The 19,507-nt window shown below is 55.1% G+C and overlaps 1 protein-coding gene across 17 annotated transcripts in view; it reads right to left on the reverse strand.

Annotated features, from left to right (window-relative positions):
- CACNA1E (calcium voltage-gated channel subunit alpha1 E) overlaps positions 1-19,507 on the reverse strand; it is a 129,576-nt gene that overhangs the window by 21,059 nt on the left and 89,010 nt on the right. For 4 of the 17 annotated variants that reach the window (XM_085068568.1, XM_085068561.1, XM_085068569.1 and 1 more), the window contains exons 20-37: positions 19,092-19,189; positions 15,940-15,996; positions 14,459-15,043; positions 14,074-14,348; positions 13,316-13,475; positions 12,683-12,812; positions 12,072-12,131; positions 11,676-11,782; positions 7,841-7,852; positions 6,391-6,487; positions 4,992-5,152; positions 4,452-4,589; positions 3,717-3,918; positions 3,358-3,522; positions 2,752-2,862; positions 1,729-1,812; positions 1,522-1,647; positions 1,278-1,343 (exon numbers count right to left, since the gene is read on the reverse strand). In XM_085068568.1, coding sequence (XP_084924694.1) covers positions 1,278-1,343; positions 1,522-1,647; positions 1,729-1,812; positions 2,752-2,862; positions 3,358-3,522; positions 3,717-3,918; positions 4,452-4,589; positions 4,992-5,152; positions 6,391-6,487; positions 7,841-7,852; positions 11,676-11,782; positions 12,072-12,131; positions 12,683-12,812; positions 13,316-13,475; positions 14,074-14,348; positions 14,459-15,043; positions 15,940-15,996; positions 19,092-19,189 — 2,634 coding nt within the window. Of the gene's footprint in view, positions 1-1,277; positions 1,344-1,521; positions 1,813-2,751; positions 2,863-3,357; positions 3,523-3,716; positions 3,919-4,451; positions 4,590-4,991; positions 5,153-6,390; positions 6,488-7,840; positions 7,853-11,675; positions 11,783-12,071; positions 12,132-12,682; positions 12,813-13,315; positions 13,476-14,073; positions 14,349-14,458; positions 15,044-15,939; positions 15,997-19,091; positions 19,190-19,507 lie in introns of all 17 variants that reach the window. The other 13 variants (XM_085068557.1, XM_085068566.1, XM_085068558.1 and 10 more) reach the window with 6 other exon arrangements.

Raw genomic sequence — 19,507 nt, forward strand, 5'->3', positions numbered from 1 at the left:
CCATCCCTCTGTGCCATCCGAGCACCCAGCAGCCTCAAGAATGCTGGAGGTGCAGGAACAAAGTCCCACCACCCTGGGTATGTGCTGGGTGACGGTCCTGGGCACTCCCAGGAGCTTTTCCCTTGGCAGAGAAATGGCTGGGGTCAGGACAGCAGTGCAAACAGGGTGGGGAAGGGACAAACCCTACCATCCCCAGGGCCAAGAGAGGCAACAAAGACCAAATTATGGACAATATTCTAACAACAACCCTCAGCCAAGGCCGTGGTAAGACATAACGAACATTCGTAAAGTACCTCAAATTGGAAAAATGTGCTGTTATTACTGTTAAATATTTATTCGCCTTTCCCTGAACCTAAAAATACACCAACTGCAGAGTATTTTCTCCCCGTACAGGTTTTTTGGAATGTGTAATTGTAGAATATTTTCTGCCTCCAGCTATTTTGCTCAAATAACGCCCACAGACTTTACTGCTTGGGGATTTGTTCACAATGGTGTTAAAAAAAAGAAAAAAAAATTTAAAAAAATAAATCTAATACTACCACCCGGCAGGGAGGGGGGCTGAGTCAGATGGCGGCTGTTTAGGAGAACACCTGGAGCCGGTGCCGAGGTGTGTAGGACAAGGTGGCAAATAGCAGCCATGGCACTGGAAGATCCTAAACACCAGCCAAGCAGCACAACCAAGGACCACTGTCAGCCCAAAATCAGCTTCTGTCAGGAGTTGGGTGCTGCGGCAGCTCGTCGGGCAGCTCCAAAACCCCGGTGCTTGTCGTCGAGGATGCTTTGTCACATCTCCAGCGTGGGATTTAGTCACAGCAGAGGCGAGCCAGCCCCGCGGCACGTGCAGAGCTCAGGGGTTCAGCTCACATGCCTCTTAGTCACCAGCTGGAGCCTGCGAAGTCTCCCCGTGCTCTGCAGCCTCCCCACCAGCTGGGAGGTCATGGCAGGGCCATAAACGTGAGCACCCAAACAGATCATCAGTGACACAGCTACAGGGACAATGTGGACAGCAGGTGCCCAGCTGAGTCTCCAAGGCCACAATTCCAAAGGTACCAGCTGGGAAGGCAGTTGTGCAGCTTGACTGAACGAGCCCATGGAAGTTTCCCCAGGACATGTGGCCCTGCAACTCCCACAGGAGCTGTTCCATCCTTGGCACCTTCCTGGACATTGTGATTGAGCAATGACAGGCAGGCACGAGGCTTGCTCCTGTGTGTAATGCTGGGGACATGCTGGTGTCACTGTCCATGCCACAGGGATGCACATGGACATGTCTGTCTCACCTGCATCCCAATGATGGCGTAGATGAAGAAAAGCATGGCAATCAGGAGGCAGACGTAGGGGAGTGCCTGCAAGAGAAGCAGATGAATCACCTCATCTATCACAGGTTCAGCCTCAGAGCAGTACAAAACACACAGGTAAGCTGTGCTGATCCATTTCTCCTACAAGACCTTGGGAATAGCCTGCGTTTGGGAGCAGCGCCACATCCCTGAGGCCTGGGAGGAGGCCAGAGCACATGAGACTGACCTTGAAGGACTGCACGAATGTCCAGAGCAGGATGCGGATGGTGTAACCCTGGCGGAGCAGCTTGATGAGCCGAGCAGCCCGGAAAAGCTTCAGAAAGCTCATGTTGAAGCTGCTGGTGTTCACCAGCTGGGAGGAGACAAAAGGGTCAGAGGGAGGTGGGAGCCCCCCTGCCACCCTACACCCCGCTGCTCCCAGCCCCTGCCTCACCTTGGTGTCCGTCAGGATGATCTCCGTGATGCTGCCGATGACTGTGATGAAGTCAAAGATGTTCCAGGTGTCCCGGAAATAATTCTGCAAGAGGAAGGAGAGTGGGAACACAGACTTGAGCTCGGGGATGGCAGGTCTGAAGGGCGCTGGGCCACAGCCCAGAGCTGCTCATGAACAGTGGTGGAGACCTCACAGCCCATTTGTATGCAGCCATGGTCTGGAACACCGTCCTGTGTCTGAGACAGTGGCAGACCTGAGCATGTCTGCAGCAAGCAGCTCCTCCTGGGAGATGATTCACAAATCCAACAGACCACCCTGGCAAACGGGAGCAGGAAAAGTAGCCACAGACAGCCCAGGTCAGGCTGCAACAGCTCGTCATGCTGTCCCTCACAGCCAGGAGGCTGCTTTGCTCTCCTCTTCACAGACGTATCTCAGCCCCTGCTATTTGTGCAGCAGCTGATGCAAGACCAAGCGTGACCATGACTGGTGCTACTGGGAGCAAGAAGGGTGGCCAGAAACCCTCCTGCTAGTGGGCCTCATCTCTCACAAGCAGCAAAGAATAGCTGAAGAAAAAGCAATCTGTGGCTTCAAATCCCAAACAAGCAGCTGGGAACTTGAGGACTGTGAGTCAGTCAGGGAGGTCTCACTGCTGCTCAGGTCTGATCCAACCAGTACAGCCCAAGGACAGAAAAGCACCAGCATCTCCTGACTCGTGGGGACAAGAGACCACAGCCAGCAGCATGTGCAGCAGCAGTGGGCTCTAACAGAGCAGCAGCACAGCACATGCATGGTCCAGGCACTGAGCACAAGGCAAGAGGTAAAGCAGCAGTGTGGCTTCTCCCAGCAGCATCCAGTGGTAGGAAGTGCAATGAGAACCAAAGTATTCCAGCCCAAAGCCAGCTCTCAGGCCAGGATCCAAAATAAGGAGCAGCAACCTCACATTACTAACACCTTCCCCCTGTGATCTGTGCACTGCCAAAGTCCAAACTAACACCCTCATGAAGAACAGGAGCAGGCACTCACCAGGAAGCCGAAAGCAATGATCTTGAGGACACACTCCAAGGAGAACACCATGGTGAAGGCGATGTTTAGGTACTTCAGGGCCAGCTCATAGGTGTACGGAGCAGAGTAGTACTGATGGAAACAGAGATAGCACTAGCCAGGAGGGGGCCTGCCAGCCCCTTGGCTGATGACTGTGCCAGCACAGACCCAATGTATCCCGTGTTTGCTGCCCTGGCTGCCTCAAGAATTCCTTCCTTCCTTCACCCCTCCCCCAGGACAGAGCAGTCGTGGTCCATGTTCCTTGCCCTGGGGCCCTCAAGACCATCTCCCCCTTACCCTCTCCACCCCTCACCCAGGACAGATGCCACTTCTTCTAAGAAGGGAACACAGAGGAAATCCAGATCTGCCTGCAGTAGTTAAGAGGTCCAAATAATTTGGGTAATTTCTTTTCTAAAAGATGCCACCTCCAGTTCAGGTCATGACACATTTCAAGAGGCTGTGCCAAGGGAATACACACACAGGCTCTGTCTCAAAGCATCTCCACAACCAACACGCCCTCTGCTCCCATCCTGATTGATCCTGCTGCTCCAAAGAAAGAGGACAGAGTCACTCTGAGCACCAGCTCACCTTCATCATGAGCACCACGGTGTTGAGCGCTATCATGGCCATGATGGTGTACTCGAAGGACGGCGACACCACGAAGTGCCACACGCGGTACTGGAAGGTGTGTCTGTTCTGGGGCATGTACCTTGTCAGGGGCTTGGCGCTGATGGCAAAGTCAATACAGGCCCTCTGCAACAAAAAAATGTCCATCACACCCCACCCATGGACACCTGGGAGGTGGTGGTTGCTGTGTTTCTCTCCTCTGTGATCTGAGAAAGCAGCTGGCTCGTGGGTTTCTCACCTTTTCAATAGCAAGGGAGCTCCAAGCTCCCAAAATGCTAAAACCCCACAGAAATATCCTCATTCCCCCCCCCAGACCATACCTCATTCTTCTCCAGACTGCACTCCTCCATCATTTTGTCTCCTTGCTCTTGGAATGTGATGATGATGAGAGCCACGAAAATGTTGACAAAGAAGAAAGGGAAGACCACAAAGTAGACAACATAAAAAATGGACATCTCCATGCGGTTGCTGCGGCTGGGCCCGCGGTCCTCCTCTGTCACATCCACTGAGTGCTGCAGCACCCTGTGGGCAGAGAGGTGAAGAAAAACAACCAGGGATATGTCCATCACTTCCAACGGGACCCAGCTCTGTCTGTCCACGCTTGCACAATGACAAGGTAAAGACTCTCCTAATCTGCTTTCAAGGATGACCCTTTTAAATGTCTACAGCTTGTTTTACAGTGCTTTGCCATGTCCCTGATGGAAAATGGATTTTCCTGGGCTCTGCACGCGGAGAAAATTATTGCCCAAACTCACACGAGCATTTAGAGAGATCTAGTCCTACTGTTATGTCTAATATTGACCTAAAATACATCTCTGGACCACACAGAAAAGGGATTATCCTTCATTCCCTCCCTAAGGAAGAAGCTAACCTCTGCCACAGCTCCAGGCTCATGAGGGGGCTAAAAGCTCTTTTGTGCTGATGTGATTTATTATCATTCTTCTCCTCCCTCCTGCCCAGCAATTCCTCTCTCAATCCCTCTGGGTGTAACCTGATCATCCCAACAAGGATATGACCACCCCTGTTCAAGGGGGCAGACTGAGCAGAATACTCACTGTGGCCACCCCTCGCCAGTGGACACTGTGAACAAGGTGAGCAGAGCCCAGATGATGTTGTCATAGTGAAACTCGTGCCGCTTCCACTCCCGGCATTTCACCTCCATCTTGTTCTTCTCGTGGTCCACGTAGTTCCCTCTGAAAGGTTGGGAGGGAGTTCATAATTCATAATAAAGTGGCTTTGGTTTTTGGGCTCCCAAAACCAGAGTAGATGACAGGACAAAGGGGTTAAACCCTGGGGGCAGCATGTGTGTGTGGCAGGGGCACCTCTCATCACACAGGAAGAAATTGGGATAGCAGCTGTGGGGAAGCAGGGAAGGGAAAAGCAAATCAGAAGAGACAAGGAGGAAAGAATAGGAGCAAAACAAGTGTCTCTGCACCCCATGGAAGGATGGGACACAGCACTGGGAACAGAGCTCAGCCCACCCCAGGAGCGAGTCATGACATGGGACTTCACGGGGAACCACAGCAGACATGATCCAGCACCCTGCCCTCGCCAGAGGGGTCAGCAGCATCAGACCTACTCCACACAGCACCTACATGCAGTCCTTCTGCGTGTCCTTCGAGCTGTCAGTGCAGTAGAAAAACTTCCCCTTGAAGAGCTGCACGGCGATGACGGCAAAGATGAACATGAAGAGCTTGTAGACAATGAGGATGTTGAAGACGTTTTTGAGGGATGTCACGACACAGTCAAAAACAGCCTGGAAGAGAGGGCAGAGCTCACCCTGGGGAACCCACAGCCCTGACAAAGGGCAGGACCAAGACCAGGCTACCTGGCAGGGAAAGAGGGCAAGAGCTGGGCCTTCTCCCAGGCCAAAAGCTATTTTGTGAGGGAGGTTAACACCCAGAGTACCCACAGCACATATGGAGGCACCAGGCAGCCCCTGAGACAGCACCAGGGATGGATATTTGTATCCTCAGTGTTCTCTGCCACCAGGGAAGCAGACAGGGGACCATCCTAATGATGCAATTAGCAGCACTCCAGACTAATTAGCGAACACTTAATCATTTCGCATCACCCCAAATAACAAGGCAGAGCAAATACCTCTGCCAGCAACAGCAGCACGTCTCTCAGGTCTGGTTCTCAGAGCACTCTAAGTGGGGATTGTCCTTGCCCACTTTCATGATGGAGACAGGCATTTCCAGAAATGAACTGACACAGGCTGGCTCCATCCACTCGTCAGGGAGAAAAGCTGGGGTCAAACCCCATGTTTCTGGGGTGCCTGGGTCTTATCAATCAGCCAAACCACTCATAAGTAAAATAAAAGTCTTCCTCGGTCTCTTACTCCTTTTTGGCTCTGTACCACATCAGCTAAGGTAGGGAAACTCATAATCCCACCTGTGATGCAGAAATAATCCTACTATTGAGATGGGAAATCCCCCTCCAGAGCAACACCATGGCAGCACAGCACACAAAACCCCAAGCTGTTCGCAACCTGCTCTGGTGGGAAAGATAATAAACTTTGGAAAGAGATTTGAGGTCTCCAAAACCAGGGCAGCCTATTTTTCAGGAGAACATCTGGGCTGTGCTTTATTTCGTCCACTCAAGCCTCATTTTCCCTGACAGAGGAACTACTTCTGGACACCGTGTAGAGGTCCAGGCTTCCTTTTAATAACTCACTGCACCTCCAGATAAGCAGAACTACTTCTGGACACCGTGTAGAGGTCCAGGCTTCCTTTTAATAACTCACTGCACCTCCAGATAAGCAGAACTACTTCTGGACACCTTGCAGAGGTCCAGGCTTCCTTTTAATAACTCACTGCACCTCCAGATAAGCAGCCTGAAGGGTGTTGTGGTTGCAGACGGGGATCTCAAAACACACCAAAAGCTTTGAAAACAACTTTTTCATTGCTCACAAGCAAATCACTGCATGTGGTCCCAGCTCCCACCGCTCCATGCAGGGGAAGAGGACTCAAGGTAGGAGATGGAACTTGTTACCTTCAGCTTGGGCAGCCTCTTGATGGTTTTCAGGGGCCTCAAGACCCGCAGCACACGGAGAGACTTGATGGTCTTGATATCCCGGCCCTTGTTGGTCCTGCCACGTCGGGGGGAGGCACAGGCACCCAAAAATGGAACAGAGAGACAATAACCTTGTAGACCTGGGTGCTCTGGGGGCTTCAACTGCTGACAACACCCCCCCAGCACGTGTGAAGTTGGGAACAGGAGGGGCACAAATGTGCAAGTGCTGAGCGCTCAGCCCACCTAAACATGGCTCCTCCAACACACGCTGTCAGCTGGCAGAGGTGGAAAATGAGGCAATCCTCTCTTTCCTGGGATTAGCACCCTTCCAGTGACCTTAACAAACCCCTCGCTGTGGGAAGCAGTGCCAGGAGGTTTGCAGGGCAAAGGCAGCATGAGGAGGTTTGGTTCCCTGCTGCAGGCATGTGCTGTGTGCAAATGAGGCTTGCACAGGGTCACCATCACTGCCAATTGTTTCCCACCAGCTGCAAGAAATTCATAATAAAATGAGGGAGGTGCACTCAATGGGGTCTACACTGCCAAGGAAATTGGGGATGCCCTGTCCCTGGAAGTGTTCCAGGAAAAGTTGGATGGGGCCCTGAATGACCTGGTCCAGTGGAAGGTGTCCCTGCCAAAGGCAGGGGGTTGACTTTTGGAAAGGTCTTCAAGGTCTCTCTAGATCAGGCCTGCTCTTGCCTCCGCCCCAAGTCAGCTAAGGGAGGCAGAGCTTTCCAGTAGAATTACTTAGAAAAGCCCCCTCATGACCCTTGTTCCTCAAATATGTTGATTATTCCCCAACCACAATAGCAGGGAATTTTTTTCTTGTCTTTTAGCTAAAGCCTGGATCTCAGGATGGAGCAGTGAGGTCCTGGTGAAGGTGGCACAGCTTGGATCCACCAGGCACCCTTGAAAAACGTCAAGGAAATTACTTGCAACAACAGATGCTCCCAATTACACAGCTCCTTGGTGAGGGTTAATACAACAGGGAGTACAATAATGGGCTTAATCATTATGAGATGTAAACAAAACCACTAATTAATAGTCCTCCCTAGGAGCACAGCCCTCACACACATGAGAAGCAACTACACAGAAGGACCTAGGGCTCACTTTGCAAGTTCCAGCTCCTGTTTTGCTCAGGATCAGGGCCTGGGAAAGGGGCTGGGGCAACTGACTGGGGGCTGGGGTGAGGATTTGAGGGCAGCACTCAGGGGGTGCCAGCTGTCTCCAAGGACACCCCAACGGCAGGGGTTGACATCTGCTGAGGGGGGATCTCCTCAGCCCTCAGGGGTGCCTGCAGAGCAGTGTGCTGCACTCCCTGGAAATGCAGCTAAGGGTTAGCTCAGGTGTCAGACAGACTGACATCCACCTGCACCCATCCCCCTGCATTCCCAGGAACAGCACCCCGCAACATCCCGAGCGCCATAGTTACCCCAAAGCATTCCTGTCGGCGATCCAGCCCAGCAGCCACCAAGCAGCACCAGCAGAGAGATGGAAAAACAAAGAGGAGGAAAGTAAGAAAAGTGTCAGGGGAGCTGCACAGGGACCCTGTACCAGCTGTCCACCACCCCACACCTCAGTGAAAGGCATGATGATGTGCCTTTCAGGACAGGGCACATCTCCTGGGAGGGACTCATCCAGGAGCCCCTCCTGCCCTCCCTGCTGGAGGTTTTGGGTGGGGGGCACACAGGGAAAGCTTTGCTGCAAGAGGAACCTGCATGGAGTGGGACAGTGGGCAACAGCAGGAAGGCACATGGTCCTCCTTAGCCAAGAGTTGTGGGGGAACCATGAGCCTCCGGGGGAACCTACCTGGAAAGCCACAATAGTTCCCATCCAAATTCTGCTAAATCAACTCTTCTGAAAACTCACAGCCTGAGCTGCAGAGCAGGATCTCCTGCCAGCCAGCAGGACACTTGCTTGGACAAGCCAAGGTGGGCTCCAAGGTCCCTGGCTGTAACAAAGTCTGTGTCCCTGTTTGAGCCTAGTCCCACGTGCACACAGAGTGCTCCAGGCTGGGGGCAAAGCCTACAAGTAAAACATCTCCTAAAACACATAAAACTAACCCCAGTCCCTGGCTGTGTGTTAGCCCAGCATGTGTGAGGTGTGCTGTAAAGGTGACAGATTAACTTCGCAGCACTTCTGTGGTGGCACCTCTGTCCTGACCCACCTCACACCAGGTGATTTTGCAGTACATGAAGTCCTTCTTTATTCCAGACCCTTATGTCAATGGGCACAGGGAGATGCTGCAAGGAACAAGGCACCTCTGCCCTTGCACACCAGATAAGAGGGGAAGAGCTCCACACTGACCACTCAACCTCTCCACCAACCTTTCCACCACCTCAGGACAGCTCTGCAAAACCACTGTGTAATGCCTCCTTGGGGAGAGGCAAAGGCAAGCAGGGTCCTTAGTTGTGGTTCTGGTTATTTCAACTAATTTAATTTGAACTCTAAGGAGACTCACAGCTTGTTATTTAGGCTGTGTATGGATTGATGTATTAGCTTTCCATGTGGAGACCTATGGATGAATGCAGACAGCCACTCTCTCAGGATGTGTGGGCTCTGAGGGAGCACTGGACAAGCCACAATGGCACAAGAAGAGATGGCTTTGTGAGTGGCACTTGGTTTTCAGTGATTTGGATGTGGCACAGACGATGGTGGCACTGCTGAACCACCTCGAAAACCTCCTGCTGTGCCCATGGCCAGCTGGGACCCCCATGGGAAAACCAGACCATAGAGAGGAGGCAACAAGGGCAGGGAACCTGCATGGCACATCCCAGCACTCCTACTGGGAAGTGCTGGACTCAGGCACCAGCTGCTCTCATCCAGGAAATTGCCACAGCCACTCCATGGGCATTGCTCTACCCACCCAGCACCATGGAGGAGAGGAAGGAGAGAAGGAGAAGGAGAAGGAGAAGGAGAAGGAGAAGGAGAAGGAGAAGGAGAAGGAGAAGGAGAAGGAGAAGGAGAAGGAGAAGGAGAAGGAGAAGGAGAAGGAGAAGGAGAAGGAGAAGGAGAAGACTCCCCCACTCTGGCCCCACATCATGGAGGGAGGAAAAAGGAGACAGATTGAGACATCACCACCAGAGCTTTCCCCTGGAGACCAGGAGGGAAGATGGGAGGGAGGCTGTGGGACATGGAAAGCTGGCAAACATCCTGCAGCTCCTGGGGCTGTGGCGGTGCTGCGCTGCTGAGGGGAGAGGCGGGTGTTCTTATAACTGCTCTATAATGTATAAACCCATCTGAAATCACCATGGTGCCTTTGTTCCCTTCACTCCCGAAGCCATGAGATCATCTCCTCCAGCAGGAGCCATGCTGGAGGCAGGGCAGACAGACAGTCCTGCAGGTTTACATGATAAAGAACCCCATCCACAGCACAAGCCTCTCAGGATCCACCCAGCTACAGCTACAAGGGCGAGCAGGAGACACCACTGCTTGCTGCAAACGTGTGTGGAGATGCCAAACCCTTCTCCATGGGAAGGGCTTTGGTGCTCACCCTGGAGAATTCAGCTGCCCCATGCCCAGAGGGAATGTCCTTCCCTCGGGAGGATGGGTGGAGGCAGGCAGGTGGCAAGCAGGGCTGGAAGGTGCATGGCAGCTTCCCCTCATGCTCAGTGCTGGGCCCTGCCAGCTCCAGGGGCCACCACAGGAATTGTGCCACCCTTGTGAGGTGGGGACAAGGGGACAGAAAACAGTTACTCTACATCGGTGAGGACACCTGTCCACCCAGGAGCAGGCTGAGCCAACAACCTATGCTCCTTCAGCCATCAAAAGTCTTGATGGACGTGGCCTTAGAATGAAAAGGCTCCCTTGTCTTCCTCCTCAAAGCACTCAGTGCATCTTCAGGCTGCTGATGCCCTTGAGCCCTGCCAGACGTTCCAAGGGGCTGCTGTGGCAGAGGAGGGACCAGCGAGACCCTGGAGACACTTGATCCACCTCGTGGTGGCCTGGGTGGCCTCCCAGAGGCCCAGAGCATTGTCCCCAGCCAGCAGACCTGCCCCACGCCCCTTCCCCATGCCAGGGTCTGCTGTCAGCCCCCTGCCCTGCCCGGGGGCTGCTTCATCCCTGTGCTGAGAGAGCTGAATTCTCCCATGCTCTTCCCAAGGAGAGAGCAGGGGCTGCAAGCACCAGGTGAGGAATGGGGTGAGGAGGGTGAGGAAAGCACAGGCAACAAGCCAGGGAGGGTACAAGTGGGTGAGAACCAGGAGAAGGCTGCCCAGTCTGGGGAGAGATAGGAGGGATGGATTTTGGGCTGTAATCCATCCAGTGACCTCGGGGCTCAGACCGAGAGCCCTGCACGGTACCTGAGCTGTGGACAAGGCCAAGGCTCCCGTCTGCGTGGCTGCCAGGCCCTCCCCTCTCACCAGCCACTGCTGCCAGTGTCAGAGGCACAAAGAGAGAACAACAGCATGACAAAGCAGCCTGAGCCTCTCCTCTTTCCTCCACTCCCTCCTTGGGCACCAGTGGGCCAGCCCTGGGGACCAGGGGGTGTCCCTTTCCTGAGAGCATCACCTCGGCACGGCACGGTGTATCCCTCCCTGTGCTCACAGCACCGCCCAAGCCAGCAGCACAGGGGACAGCAGAGCAGCAGGAAACTCATCCTTGGGTGTCCTGCCCTCCATGGCATGGGCACCATGGATATCCTGGTACCCACAGGTGCCATAAGCTCAGTACCAGAGCCCAATCTCTAAGTGATGCTCAGCGTGGACACTTCAGGACAAGTGCACAGCTCTCTCCGTGATGCTGCAGAGGATGCTGGCACAAACCCCACCAGCCTCATCCCCATTCCTGCAGGGCTCCAGAGCAATGTCCCCCTCAGACCAGAGGAATAGTCACCAGCCAGGGGCTCCATTTCCAGCACAAACATGTTCAGAGTGCAGCTCCGCCTGGCAGGCTGCTGCTTTTGCTGTCTCTGTGCAGTCCACGGTGTAACTCCAGCTCTAACACCTTTAGGCTTTTCCCCCCTCTCTAACAGCCCCTTCTGCTCTGTTTCACATCCACTTTCACCACCAACTGCTTCCTAGCATCTCCAGCTTGCCTTGCCCTGCTCCCTGCCTCCTTGCTCACCAGCTTCTGACAAACAAGGAGAAATACGTCTTTGGAGCAGCCACACACCACTGCCAGGAGCCATCCCAGAAGCAGAGCAGAAGGGTGCAGAGAAATAAAACACAGAACAAAATCTGAGTCCAGCTGCTGTAACACACAGTTGCACCCTTCTCTCACCCCGGCTGAGGGAAGGCAGGGAGCTGACAAGGACAATGGTCACTTACGCCAAGGCAAAAGCCACCAGTGCTCCCACCACCACGATGAAATCCAGGATATTCCACAGGTCTCGGAAGTAGGAGCCATCCTGCAGGATCAAGCCCTGATCAATCATCTGGAGGGGAGATACAGAGAGAAAAACAGGCAGGGAATGAGCAGCTCAGACATCAAGTGGAAGGGACAAGCTGGGGGACAGGGACACTGCAGGTTCATCCCAGTGTCCTGGGTACAGGACATCAAAATTTTTTGAAGTCCTGAGGCTGATAAAGGAGGTGCTGAGCACTCTGGACCACCACTAAGAACCAGACTTTAGGGTCTCCACCATCTACATTTAGGACCAGAACCACAAAATGGAGCTATTTCCTCCTGGCTGCAGGGATGCCACAGCCTGCCAGGGCTCTTACCTTGATCACCATCTCAAAGGTGAAGACACCAGTGAAGACGTAGTCGAAATACCTCAGGACCTGCAGAGAGAGGGCACAGGTGCTCTGCAGCCACTGCTGAGCAAACCATGCCCACCCAGACACCCAGCTACTGCACCTCGCCTGGCTCAGGGGCACACACAGGGTTGCTTTGCTTGTCCCAAACCCAGCATGGTCCCTAAGAGCTTAGGACAGCCCTAAATCCAGCCTGTGCAGGTGGGAGGGAATCATTCCCCATGCAGGGAGCAAGTGGCTCAGTAATCATGCCGCTAGCCAGGATTGTGTGCCCCATACCAGTACCAGCATCTCCCTAATTCAAACTACTTTACAGCTGACCAGGCACCCTGGTCCCTCCCCAGGCTCCAGACCCCATGGGTGGGAAGCAGAGTGACTTGACTCTCATGGTTTATAATGGAAGGTGATGGGGAAGAAGTCAGACTCCATGGCATGGTGCAGGTGCTGCCATTGGCTGCCCTGATCCACACCCCACCATGGGAGCTAAAATCCTATAGGATCTCATCCCACCATGGAAGCTAAAGTCCTACAGGAGCTCTGCCTGTGGGATGGTGGGAGCAGGAGGGGGTTGCAATCACTTTGTTGCGGTCGGAGTTGGTGAGCACAGGATCCTCGGCGGCGAGGGCGATGCTGCTGGCGGCGATCACCAGGAGGATGCACATCTCGAAGTAGCGCAGGTTCACAATGTAGTGACAGGCCCTCCTCACCCTGTGGGGACACAGCCCACAGCCCAATATGTGAGCCCCTGGCAGGCCCCAGCCACAGCCCAGGTGCAAAGCCCACCCTAAATCGCTGCCTTCCAGGATGGGAAGATGGGCAGCAAAGTCTGAGCAGCAAAAGAAAGGAGCCCAAGGGGCGTTTGGGCTTGTTGGTCCCTTTGCTCGGCCAGGCAGGGAAAGTCCCTGAGAAATTGGGGTGCTTACTCTTCCAGGCTGCTGGAGCTGGGGAAGAGCTATGGGCGAGCAGAAAATTGCAGATAAATATAACAATGAACAAAAATCCCAGCTTAGCAATCAGCAGTTGGGAGAGAGAGCCATGAGTATGGCTGGCATAGAGAGAGCACTGTGGGGCTTGGGGAACACCATGGCTAGTTATCAAGCCTTTTTGGGAGATATTTAGCCCACTTCCCACAGGGATTCCCTGTTTTTGGTGATGTCTAGGGGTCCTTCCCCTTGCAGCCCTCCCCAGTCCCAGTCTGAAAAATGTCTCACGGGTTGGTGGTGCTGAAGATGAACATGGAGCTGTGCGGCACCATCGCTTTGCCCGTCTCGCCCTTTTCCTTCTTTCTCTTCTTCTTCTCCATTTCCTCCTCATCCTCTTTGGTCTCAGCCTCCTTTAAGGGGCTGGCTTCGCCGTCTGTCTTGTTGCTAACTGCAAGAAAGCGAGAGCCTTTGCCTGGCCTTGCACCCAGACAACACCCTGGGGTGACTCTGCCACCCCAGCACATATAACCTCCCTCATTCCTGCTCTGAATCCCTGTGCTGCTATGGGGAGAGGGACTAGACAGGAAGAAAACATAGGAGCTGCTGGGATGGGGCAGATTAAATGAGTTTAACAAGGACAGTTTTCACCTTGCTGGTTAATTAATAACACTGTTTAAAGCAGCTCACCTGGACAGTGAGGATGCTGCTAAGGGGTTTGAGTGACAGCAAGCTGCCGGAGGCTACAGATGTGCCAGGAAAAACAAGGAATGTGAGAGTTTTAAGCAGCTGGAGAGGAAGGGGGAATCAGGGGTGGATGGGAAGGAGGTAAGAAAGGGACATGGTCCCCAGGAGATGGTGGCACATCAGCGTTGGGGCTCCCCTGCAAAACTGGGGTGCTGGAGGGAGGTGCTGTAAGGAGCAGCAAGGAAATCCCCCCCCCCCCAGTGGATGGATGTGGATAGGAAAAGCCATGCAAGCGGCTTTCCAACCCCACAGGGTCCCCAAGGGCCAGGAGAGGGGCTCAGGAAAGAGAGACGGGTCCTCACTCTGTACCACAGCGGAGTCGTGGACATCGATCATGATGGCAGTGCTCTCGGTGGCCTTCTCGGTGTTGGGGGTGATGGAGGACAGGTCAGGCTCGCTGCGGCTCACGGTCCTGCTGGGATCCAGCAGCGCCTGCTCGCTCGTGTCGGGGCTGCTGCAGTCCTGCTCCGTCAGGTTGCCCATCTTCCCCTGGGAGAGCTCGGGCACGGTGTGTGGGGGGCTCCCCTTCTTGGTGGTGCCAATCAGATCAGCATCGCCGGCAGGGACCCCGTTTGTCCTGCAGTAGGGACAGGGGAGAAAAAGATGTGTGAGAAGATATGGGGATATGAGAAGAAGAGAATATGAGGAGCTGTGGGAATGGCAAGATGCCCTCCATAGGTTACCGACCTGATGGACTCGCCGCTTGCCTCTGGCTCCCCCGGAATCAGCGCCTCTGCTGCAGCCACATCCCCACGCCGGTCCCCGTCCTGTGCCCCCTCCGCAGTGCTGGCCTCCTCCAGCCCCATCTCCTGGCTGGCCGAGCGGCTCCCCAGGATGCTAGCCGTGTCCTTCCCCTCCATGCGGGCTCTACGGTGCCGGCTGCGCCTCTGGCTCGGCCTCATCCTGGCCCTATCCTCGATGCTGCCTCCTGCTCCATCCTGTTCACCCGGCTCGCAGTTCCCGTGGCACGATTTCTGCTGCCACATGTCCCGCTTGGCCCGGGGTGATGTCCTGTCCTCACCACCGCCAGGGTTGGCCGGCTGCTCGGGTCCCTCGGCCAGCGGCCGCTCGCCCTTGCCCTGCTCCTCAGCGCATTTCTCCAGGGTGACACCTTCCCCGGGTTTCTTCCTGCGGAAGATGCTGGCATGGGGATTGATGAGGGGCGGCTCATCCTTGTTGATGCCCTCCTGGCTGGACATCTGCATGTGCCGGCGCAGCTGGCTGGTGCGCTGCTCCCACACCGACATGTGGTGCCGCCGGCGACGCTCCCGCCTGCAACGGGGGACAGCGAGGGGTCACCATCCTGGCTGACCACACCATCCCCCGGTGAAGCACCAACCCTGGATTTAATCTGGGAATCCCAGGGAGAAGGAAGTGCCGCTGTTAGGGTTACAGGCTGTGCTAAGACTTCATCAGTGTCCCTCTGGTGCTGGCAGGGGCTGGAAATGGGGCTGAGATTGAGCTTCTGCCCCTTCAGAAGGCATCAGGCTGGTGGATGACCAGCCCCAGCAGCCTCACTGCTGCCTTGAAGCTTCAGGCAGCATGTCCAGCTTCTGGGAGCAGACAGCATCCTGGCATGCCCTATCCCAGACCGGCAGGGACCACCTTCCTCTTGTGTGATTGCCTGGGAACACATTAAATATGGGCCACGCCCTCTTCCTGCATCCAGGGACCCCTCCTTGCCTCTCTCCCAGCACATCCCGGGTAGGAAGCCTGCCCTGAGGCTTGGAGAGCAGCGATTTTGACTGTCTGAGGGGAAGGAGCTGCACTGGGCTTCTCTAGGTGGAGAGCTGGGCTATGCCACGAAACCTTTGCCGCGTCTCAAAACAACACCCTGGAGAAGACAGACGTGCCCTTCCCGACACCCCCGCGGCACAGGGAAGCACGCAGGAGCACACACGGGCACGGGCAGCGCTCACACCCCACCGCACAGCCACGGGCAGCGACAGGCGCCGGCAGCACACGGGGGATCGGCACACACCGAGCCGCGCACACACGGACGGGGAGCACGGGGCACACGGGCACGGCACACACACACACACACACGCACAATTCCCACTCCCATCCCTGCCGGGGAGGCCGGAGGGGAGCGGGGTGTGCCCCGGCCCCGCGGACGCACAGACAGCACAGGAGGCACAGACGGACACGCGCCCCCGCCGCCCACATACAGGTGGCTGCTGCGTGGCTCCCACATCGACATGTGGTGTCTCCTCCGCCTGTCTCTTCTGCGGAGGAAAAACAAACGGGTTCAATCGCCTCCTTCCACTCCTGTGGGCAGCGCAGAGAGCTGTCCCCCCTCCCTGGGCGGCCGATCGGGGCAGCAGCCGGCAGGGAAGCCCTGCACGGACACGGCGAGCCTCACCGGCACGCTGGTCACACTGCCGACACTCACACTGACACTGCACTCCCTGGGAGCCTTCCCCACGCCGTGCACCGGGAGAGCAGTGCAGGCTCCGGTCTTTGAGAAGCTCTGACAAGTCCTTGGATATTGAACAGCTGTCTCCAACTGCTCCGAATTCACTTCTCCCAAGAAACACGTGGCAAATGGAAAGAGGAAGCCGTGCATCAGGCCAGCCCTGAGCTGCTCAGAGCCATCACCGTGGGCTGATGCTACCCTGGGAGCACAGAGGGGAACGTGAAGATCCCCAGCAAACACAAGCCACAAGCCCGGGTTGAAATGCCACAGAGCTCCTGTCACCTGAGCAGCCCCCACACAGAGTGAGTTAAAAGGGCTGGCACAGTCCTTCACACTCATTAGCAGCCGGGGAGATTCCAGGCCTTACCCTTTGTATCAGCGCAGAAAATGTTCAGATACACGCAGGTCCAAGCAAACCACCCCGAGAAAACACAATTGTAGAAACAGAGAATATCTTGAGTTTGAGGCATCACTCAGTCCAGCTCCTGGCCCTGCACAGGACAACCCCAAGAACCCCACCATGTGCCTGAGAGCATTGTCCAAATGCTTCTTGAACTCTGGCAGGCTTGTGGCCTGGAAAGTCTGTGACCACTTCCTAACAGTTGGAAGACATTCCCCCTTGTCCTATCACTTACCAAAAAACCAACTTGTCAAAAGCCCATCTCCAGCTCTCTCATAGCCCCTTTAGGTACTGGAAGGTGCTCTAAGGTCTCCAGGCTGAACAGCCTCAACCCTCCCCACCTGAGCTCATGGCAGGGGCACTCCAGTCACGCTGGTGATTATGGTCTCCATGGAGCCCCGTGCACGGGAAGGGCCCAGTGAGGCAGGGATGGAGCTGCAGGCACCCCCTGCCATTCCCACAGCGAGCGGCCGAGCCTCCAGACGCATCCCCGCAGCGCGTTCGGCACCCACGCATGACAGCGCCCGCACGCGCCCATCTGGCCGCCCCCGCGCCCACAGCCCCGCGCCATCTGCACCCCGCCACCAGCACAGCACTCCGACGGCCACCACGGCTGCCCACGCCAGCCTGGCCACGTGGGAGCACCCAGCCTTGGCCACGTGGGACCACCCATGGGTCCCCACGCCGCCAGAGCTCTCCGCGGGCAGGAACGCCCGCACCAACCTGCCCGCGCCGGGTGCCCACGTGGAAATGGAGCCATCTGTGTCCACGCAATCCCAAAGGCAGAGCCTGGCTCTGAGCTCCCAGCAGCCCTTCTGTGCCAGCTCTGCTCTGCTTTGTCCACCTCTGTGTTGTCCCCACCATCCCTCCTGGCTGCTGGTACGAGTGCAGCACCACCAAAAGCACACCGGACCTGAGGCTGACAACATCAAGCCTAACCCATGGCTTCACACTCCCTACCCCAATCCATCCTGGTGAGAGGGAGGAGCTGGAAAACAGCCACATGAATATCAATACCTCTCCTTTCAATGCCACCAGAACAACAAGGAAAGGTTAAAGAGATCTGTTTTCACAACCAGCTCTATCTGACAATGACTGGAAAGCTCTATCAGGGATGTGCAGCAGGGCAAATCCTTTACTGCCCTAATATATTCCATCTCCCCCTCTTCCTCTTTCCTATCTGTCCATTCCTCAGCCTCTTCTGCAGCCTTAAGCTCTCCACTCCCTCACTTCGTCCGGCACATTCCCACTGGTATCCAGAAACAGAGCCAACACACAGACTCCACCACCTCTCCCCTAAACCCACCTAGTACTTGGCCAGACATGGATTTATTACAAACATCCCATCAGCCCCAAATGAGGGCGAAATCTGTGGCTGCTGGGGGACCAGGCAGGGCTTACAAGCACCCCCAGTTCCTGCTGCCCCTAAAACCATGCAAGGATGAGGGACCACAGCATCCACTGCTGCCAAACCAGAGAGGGGGGCATTCCCAAGGCTGCCTCTGACCCTCCCCAGATCAGCACTCGCCTGAAGACAGCAGTTTCTCTCAGTAAATCTGCAAGAGATTCTGCCGTGAACGAGCTTGGCCGGGTTTCAAAGCATAACAAAACCTAAAATTCCCTGGGAAGGGATTCTATTAAAAAAAAAAGAAAGAACAAAAAAAAAAAAAGAAGAGGGGGGAAAAAAATAATCCCTTCAGCTGTACTGAAATGTACTGTTTTGGGAAACAAATCAAAACGCCTCGTTCCAATGTTGACTTTGAAAGTTTTATGTGATTTAGACCATATGACACCGCAAAATAAAGAGAAAAAAAGGCATCTAGGAAGGAAAAAACAGATTTTTCTCCTGCTGAAATGCAGAGACAAGGCTTCTTAACACCATGTTGGAGGTTTATGTGGTTTGGGGCTTTTTTTTCTCGCCCAAATCAAATTTTTGTGCAATCAAACATGGTTTCACAAAGCTGCTCCATCTCTCCTAACTGCATTCGCTCCCAAGGAAGGAGCCCGAGGGAGATTTGTGACACCGCTGCTTCCTTCTCCCCCAGCCCTGGCTGCTCTCCCGCAGCTCTGCCATGAAGAAACACTCCCCAGGAACAAATATCACCCCTCCTCAAGAATAACTCGAGATACCTTCCTCCTCCCCAGCCTCCTACCATCAGCCCCGAGTGCTTGAGCTCTGCATTTTGGGCAAAAAGCCTCTTTTAGCATATTTCTGCCATGCCCAAGCACTCAGGCTGCAGCTTGGTGTAGAGGTTGGCAACTCCAGGTCCTCCCTGGTGACCTGTTCCCCACACTGTCACCTCTCTAAAGGCACTGCTGCTTGTGGGGAGCACACTCCTGGACCTCCATCCATCTTCAGGAAGACGCCCAGAGAGGGAGTCACCCATATGGGGACCTTTTTTTCTGGTGGTAGCCCCCACATCCAGCCATGCCAGGTTCTGCTGTGCCTTTCCAAGCCTGGCTGGGCTCAAGGGTCACTGGGGTGGCGTTGGGGGGTCACTCACTCGATAGCAGGCATGTTTGGGGCAGACATGGGGCTGACTTCTTTGGCTTTCTGAAGGGCGTGCTTCTGGTTAAAGGCCTCCTCTTCCTCCTGCTCGTCCTGCAGAGGGAGAAAAGAGGGAATTGCTCAGTGGAATGCTGGGGTTCCAAGGGAAGGCTCAGCCATCAGGGGCAGTGAGGGACGCACAGGGCCACCCTTGATGCCAAGACATGGGGATAAAGGGGACCTTTATCCAGAGGTAGTTCCAGAGGCAGACTTTATTGTCCCCGTGCTGTGGGGATGCAAGTTCCCCACTACACCACATCTTCCCGAAGGTCTTCAGTGCTGCTGAAATAAGTGAACGCAACCCACTCCAGACAAGAGCTGGGCTGAGCACGGTGGAACAACCTCAGGCGGTGCAGACCGGCTCAGCCCTTC

The sequence above is a fragment of the Lichenostomus cassidix genome, chromosome 8 (assembly GCF_008360975.1).
Source record: "Lichenostomus cassidix isolate B80296 chromosome 8, HeHo_3.0, whole genome shotgun sequence".
Classification (NCBI taxonomy): Eukaryota; Metazoa; Chordata; class Aves; order Passeriformes; family Meliphagidae; genus Lichenostomus; species Lichenostomus cassidix.